Genomic DNA, 7,431 nt, shown 5'->3' on the forward strand with positions numbered 1-7,431 from the left:
AAAAGTCTAATGTTTTGTTAACTTATCTTTCTATTATTAGAAATGTAAGAAATATGTTTTATTTATCCAGAATACATTTCAGGACTAAACATGTAAAGTAACAAAAGTATTTGGTTATATGTTGTACCCTTGAAATTACAACTTTTGGAAGCAGGGATAGTAAAAAAAATTTTGGGCCAGTAAGTTTCAAACCCACTGACCCCCCTGAGCCAGTGGCAATTTTTTTTTAATGTTGAGCCCAGCATTACTGAGAAAGACACACACCCACATGTTACCGTGACTGAAAAATACACAAATTCACACTTTAGTGAGAAATACATTCTATAAAGTATATTCTGTTAGTACATTTATTATATTTACTTAAAATGGCATCTTTTGAAAAAGGGCCTAAGTAAGCCTTTCACTGTTAGTCCACATATGTTGTGCTTCATTAACAAGCACACGTTCTTAATGAAGCAAGAGTTGAAAGGTCTAAATCACAGTAAAACAGTAATGAGAATAATTTGCTGAGAACATTTCAAATCATTAGTCTGAATGTTATTTCAGTGACGTAGGAACATGAGATTAAACTGTTCAACTGTTACTTCATAGAGGAAATCCCATGAAATGTCCTTTGCTGAACTCCATGGCCAGACTGGGTGAGCAGTGATTTAGGCTCCATCCCAGTTATGTTAGCACATTGTAGCTAGCGTCGCCTAGTGCTGACATACAGACTAATAATAGCACCATTAATTACTGGGCTCTGCTAGCCTAAATATGGGCTCATCCAGTTCATCTTCCACAGTGAGTCTGCTGATTTCAGTTGTGCCTGGAAACACAAATTCTGCTATATTATGATTTAGCCTAGATATTATCTGTACACTTATCTGAATGTAACAAAATCTTTCTGAGTTGCAAACTTAAATGGAGGCCATCTGAACCAGTTATTCAGTTATTCTACTGAATCAGGGTCCTCGTCCCTACTGAGCACTGATCCTGTCCAACGCAGAGAATCAGGGTCCTCGTCCCTACTGAGCACTGATCCTGTCCAACGCAGAGAATCAGGGTCCTCGTCCCTACTGAGCACTGATCCTGTCCAACGCAGAGAATCAGGGTCCTCGTCCCTACTGAGCACTGATCCTGTCCAACGCAGAGAATCAGGGTCCTCGTCCCTACTGAGCACTGATCCTGTCCAACGCAGAGAATCAGGGTCCTCGTCCCTACTGAGCACTGATCCTGTCCAACGCAGAGAATCAGGGTCCTCGTCCCTACTGAGCACTGATCCTGTCCAACGCAGAGAATCAGGGTCCTCGTCCCTACTGAGCACTGATCCTGTCCAACGCAGAGAATCAGGGTCCTCGTCCCTACTGAGCACTGATCCTGTCCAACGCAGAGAATCAGGGTCCTCGTCCCTACTGAGCACTGATCCTGTCCAACGCAGAGAATCAGGGTCCTCGTCCCTACTGAGCACTGATCCTGTCCAACGCAGAGAATCAGGGTCCTCGTCCCTACTGAGCACTGATCCTGTCCAACGCAGAGAATCAGGGTCCTCGTCCCTACTGAGCACTGATCCTGTCCAACGCAGAGAATCAGGGTCCTCGTCCCTACTGAGCACTGATCCTGTCCAACGCAGAGAATCAGGGTCCTCGTCCCTACTGAGCACTGATCCTGTCCAACGCAGAGAATCAGGGTCCTCGTCCCTACTGAGCACTGATCCTGTCCAACGCAGAGAATCAGGGTCCTCGTCCCTACTGAGCACTGATCCTGTCCAACGCAGAGAATCAGGGTCCTCGTCCCTACTGAGCACTGATCCTGTCCAACGCAGAGAATCAGGGTCCTCGTCCCTACTGAGCACTGATCCTGTCCAACGCAGAGAATCAGGGTCCTCGTCCCTACTGAGCACTGATCCTGTCCAACGCAGAGAATCAGGGTCCTCGTCCCTACTGAGCACTGATCCTGTCCAACGCAGAGCGAACCAAGGGTTGTATGAGGGGTAGGAAGCACGACTCCAGATAGGCTGCCTGATAAATGAATATGTTCTGCTGCTCTACCGTTTCCTACAGTACATACTGAGACCATTTAAGGTGACGTCAAAATGAGGGGTGTTGTACAAAAGTATTCAGCAAGTGGATCACCTTAAACCAATCAGAACAGGACCGATCAAAATGTCTCAGTCTCAAAGCATCAGTTTCTTGAACTAATCTGTCTAGAATGTTTTTGAATTCTAATCATCTACAAGGCACACAGAGCCCGACTGAAGAAAAAGCTGTAGGTATGGCAGCATTGGCCCTGTCAAGCAGTTTGACCAGCCAGGCATGGAGAGCAGGGGATGGGGAAGACCTGAGGGGGAGTAACTCTGGCTGAATGGATTCTTCCTCCCAGAGGAAGCACAGGTTTGCTTTCACTCTTGCATTACAGAAGTGAAATGTCAACAGAGAACATAGTAACAAATAAGCCATAGACCACGGTTGTCTGCAAAAAGACACATTCGCTATAGTCATATCAATAGCCTGTTTCTTTAGAAGTATGTCTTAAAGGAAAATGTCCTATTTTGTGATGTGAAACAAAATCTTTAAAAAATAAACTGAAAACTTTGAAATGAAAAAACTAAATTCTGTTTGGTGGTTAGTACATTGTTATGGCCAGCTGGTGACCACTGAGTAGAACTGGGCTCTGACCAGATATCAAATATCATCTTCATTTGGTCAATTCTATTGGGCAGAAAGTTTATGTCATCATCACATGAGTTTTATTCCCAGTTCTAAGCACAGGCTGTAATGTTAAGGTCACACAGATCACTGGTATTGTTGCCAGTCTGAAGGCGGGCGTCAGGAGTCTGTTCCGTGTGGGGAGGGCATAGTGGACTGGTTGTGTGTGTGTGTGCACGCGCGCTCACACTCCTGCTAGCCCTGTTATAACCAGTTATGATCGCTCTATGAATTTCAGGGGTTGCATTAAGATCTTTGTTCAAAGGCCAAAAGAAAACTAGTAAAACTAAACAGAGAAAAGAGGGTAATATCCTGGTGGCATTCATCTCTTCCAAGTACACGTTGGTTTTCCATTGCCACTAAAACAGCACAGGGTTTGTTTGGTGGTACGATGGGTATGAAACACATGTAGAAATGGAAAAGATGTCTCCACTGTGACTGGGATAGAGCCATGCACGGAACAGTAACCCGACATCCACGGGAACATGGCCTGTTATACAACGCTAGCAAACAGTCCTTTCAGACTCACTCCCTTCCTGCCTTTGTCCAGCACAGCCAGAGACCAGCTCCACACGCACGGTAGAAATACAAATATAAGGACTTAACCCCAAATAAATTTCTAGAAACATCAGTACCATATATAAAACAACTGGAAAGTTCCATCTACAATGAGAGGCATACAATAAACTCAAATTATGACTGATCAGGTTATTACAGTAACTCTGGGAATCTAATTAATTCATAGAGAGTGGGCTACTGAAAATTAGGGAATTCACAGTGTCTGAAAGTATAGGCTACATACTACCATGGACTTGTTTCATCGAATGCTAAACCGCTTTGTTGTAAATGAGAGCGAAAGCTGGTCAAGTTCCCCGTCTTGTGACCAATTTCTATGCTCTGTGAGAAGTAACATGTGACATGCTCCGCTACATCGTAGCTAGACTCACTGTTTTCCGCATCAGTAGGCACCCCTACTTTCAGGCACAAGCTCTCCCACGGCTAAATTCAACTTGGCACACACGGCGCAAATGTCATTCCTACCCTCAGAGTGGTATTGAGAGCTTACATTATAATTGACCGAATAATTTTAGTTTGCGCAGAGATTCAGTAGACATGTCACTGTTCATTCATTACCGCGGCTTATGAAAGGGTGGTTACACATGTTCAGGCTTATCACATCATCCATAACTTCTTGAATAGGACACAGCTAGTTCGTATAGTGTTGGTCAGGGTCTCCAAAACCATCTAGGCCTGGATTTTCCACATCCAAATCCATCCGACGCCTCCTAATTTGCCATCCTAGTCAAGTAAAACGGTTGGCTAAACAGCAATGTATCTTGTACGATGGCGTACATAATCGAACAAAGCAAATAGAATATATAGCAATAAAAATTTACAATTCACCTGGAATTGCACAATAATACGGATTATATGGTTGCAATAATGCGCTTACCACAGCTACTGCCTCCGGGAGTGACCTATTGCAGGCTAAGGGTCAGGGCTTTGATTGGTTAAGGGGTTATCGATTGGACCCGTTTCACAACAACTGAGTCAATAACCGGTTAATGCAACTTACCTCTCCTGTTCATTGGACGAACGCGGACTGCAACCTTCACATTTGAGTCGTTGAGACTGGTCTCCACCATTGTGTCCACTGTCAGACTGACTGTCTCGGCGTTATATTTGAAAAACCCTCTGGTAGATAGTATTGATCCCCAGTGAACCCAAGTCGAAGAATCATCCAGAATCTTTGATATGTTGTGCTAGCCGTCTGCCCTGCCAGCTAGCTACAAGGGTTCGTACTCAAACATCGTATATTCCATCATGACACACTGACTTGCTGGGAGGAAAGGGATATTTCCTTGTTCAACAAATTCTCCATTAACCGCTATCCTCCAAATAATGCATGTCCCAACGGGTTGGAGCTGTAAAATACAGAAAATGCTTCAATAAACCTTGCAAAACAAACAGGTATTAGAACAGTTTCACATTAGATCGATTTGATTGTCTTTATAAGATAAGTACAGTACTGTAAGCTCGAACCATCAATATTAGCTGATCTGGTGGGTATAGCTAACTAAGTGGCAAGCGTTAACCTTATTGGTTGGTTTTGCGACGTAGTTGTACTTGTAATCGACATTCAACTGTTAGCATTTAAGAAATGTAACAGTAATACATATGTTAATTAATTAGATAATTGTAGTTATATTGCTTAGCCATAAGCTAACAAAGCTACATTATCGTTACTAGCCCCGCTACGCTAGCACTGACTTTGACGTCTTGCCCTGGATCAGGAAAAATAATTACTGTCTGTTGGTCTTTAAACAAGACGGAGAATGACAGCAAATATTGACTTAAGGAAACACACAACAATCTTACCTAATCGCTGACAGGTGTATACTAACCTAGTTTTAAATACAAACAAATGAATATATTTGCTTTGCCACCGAACTCTTACCTTGGCTGACAAAATTAGCTAAGAAGCGACCTACCTAATAAATGTCCAATGCTAACAAGCGTTAGCTAGCTAGCGAATGTTCGTTTTCTAGCTAAGTAACGGGCTGGGTCGAGGCACTCAACTTCGCGACTTACAAGAAAGTGTTGCGGATCAATCTACCGGGTAACGACGCTGAACAGTGTTTTAAAATCCAATCTTCCTCGGAATGGAACTTAAATGCAGGTGGCTGGTTTTAGATTTGCAGCCATCTCCGTCAGATAGCAATGTCTTCACGACATATTTTCCACCTGTTTCTCGTGCCGTTCTCCGCTAGCACCCAGTTATATCTCGTTGATTCAGTTTCACAGCTCTCTCAACCTGGGATCACCTCGTCTCCGCCTTTTCCGGCAGGGAAGGTCGAAGGAGAAATGTTACGGTGTGGCATTCTGAAGGAATGTCCCATTGCCATAACATTGTAGATGTAAATGTGATTATTTTTATATGAAAACAGACATGTAATTATTGATTGACTATTGAATGTCACTTGAAACACAGAAAGTGTTACTCTCATATTAAATACTTTCGACTTTAAAGAGTAGCGTTGAGAATCTAGCACACTCCCTCGCCATAGTGGTAAGGTCAAACTTATACCAAAACTTATTTTGTGCAGCGTGGCTACTCAACACAAACCTGTTTACAGTACGCAGAATATTTTGTAAAATACGTCCTTGCTTACACTAAGTAAATTCCGCTAACATTTATTAATGGAACACGTTGTGATACTCGTCTATGTATTCTGTAGGTCTGTGTTTAACAAGAATCTCAGCATGATTCTATCTGCCCAGAAAGGAACTTTTCTCATTAGATAAGCGGTCCTTAACCGTTTCCGTCGCAAGGACCCCACTAAATCAATGTCCAAAGATCATAAGGATGACCATTCTGGGTATTTGTACAAGTTATTTAAATATTATATATTGCATTTCTAATCTAGAGTAAATTTAGTCATATTATGATTCATTTTCATAATATTATAATAAACGAATTGCTACTCTATAATAATGTTATTATTTACATAACACTTGCATAGCTGTTCAATTGGAATGCTATGGATACTTATCTGGTAGAGAGGAGTCTCTCATCTCATTGGTTCAGATCATGTTGAGTTTGACCGCCCACTGCATTCTTACTGGTCCTCACATCAAATCCAATCGTGACTGTCTGTATCCAGTGTTCAGAGACAACCTGTTTTCTTTTCTTTCTGAAATCAGTCCACCAGTGTGAGCTGGCTGTTAACCAAGCACTGCAATCATCATTTTCTTGAGTCGGTAATAAATCAGGATTCCATTCTATGATTGCAAGAGACTGTAATTATAACCAGCTAGCTCATTACTTGGAACTGAGTTGACAGGCCTATGAAATAGTCTACTCCCTGACCATTGCTCACTTTGTAAGGGCAGAGCATTTGTAACCCCAGCGTTGTTTGATTCCCATGGTTGGGCATGTCGAAAAGTTATTAAGATGTTAGAATAAGAGTGTCTGCTAAACAATTTAAAGTAAAAAGTACCCCACAGACATCATTCATCAATCAAGCAAATTTCATCCACTACCATGTTGCTGGCTTTTGGTGCATCCTGGTTCAGGTCAAACCATATGGAACATATAGACATACTCACTTGGTCCTCTTTCCCCATTTCCTTCTTAAAACCCAGTGAAAGAGAACGTAATAGGAGAGTGACCTATGACTTTTTCCATCCAGCTAATGGAGGATGCAGTTGAGATATCCCCAGGGGCTGATATGGAAACCGCTGGGACTTTATTCAAATGGTAACAAAGAGCTACACAAACTAGATGCAAAAATCAGACATGAGGAAACTGCTGCTTATATTTTCCACAGTTAAGTGGCGACACTTTCTGGTGAGAGTTATACAGTGAAGTGGCAACACTATCTGGTGAGAGTTATACAGTGAAGTGGTGACACCTTCTGGTGAGAGTTATACAGTGAAGTGGCGACACCTTCTGGTGAGAGTTACACAGTTAAGTGGAGCACCTGCATCCATCCACTAATTTAAAGAAATCGATTTGATTCGGAAATTCCATATTTCATTTCATAATTACCAGTTAGTATTGTAAGTGCAAATGCCTGGCTATGGTAAAGATTCACACTGCAACCAGTGGTTCCTCCCAGAAAAGCATTGATATGACTGGTTAGTAGAAGATGTCATGCATCTTCATCAGACCAGTCTAGAGGGCACTATTCGACCAGACTTACAATATATCCTTCTCTTTTATTTTCAGAGGAAACTGTTC

The 7,431-nt window shown here is 42.3% G+C and overlaps 1 protein-coding gene across 7 annotated transcripts in view; it reads right to left on the minus strand.

Annotated features, from left to right (window-relative positions):
* kif13ba (kinesin family member 13Ba) overlaps positions 1–5,581 on the minus strand; it is a 69,288-nt gene extending 63,707 nt beyond the window's left edge. For 3 of the 7 annotated variants that reach the window (XM_029125422.2, XM_029125423.2, XM_029125419.2), the window contains exons 1-2: positions 5,280–5,579; positions 4,264–4,612 (exon numbers count right to left, since the gene is read on the minus strand). In XM_029125422.2, the coding sequence (XP_028981255.2) occupies positions 4,264–4,333 (70 nt within the window). In that variant the 5' untranslated portion in view covers positions 4,334–4,612; positions 5,280–5,579. Of the gene's footprint in view, positions 1–4,263; positions 4,613–5,145 lie in introns of all 7 variants that reach the window. The other 4 variants (XM_029125420.2, XM_029125421.2, XM_029125424.2 and 1 more) reach the window with 4 other exon arrangements.
* Positions 5,582–7,431: the final 1,850 nt, after the last annotated feature.

The sequence above is a fragment of the Esox lucius genome, chromosome 15, assembly GCF_011004845.1.
Source record: "Esox lucius isolate fEsoLuc1 chromosome 15, fEsoLuc1.pri, whole genome shotgun sequence".
Lineage (NCBI taxonomy): Eukaryota > Metazoa > Chordata > Actinopteri > Esociformes > Esocidae > Esox > Esox lucius.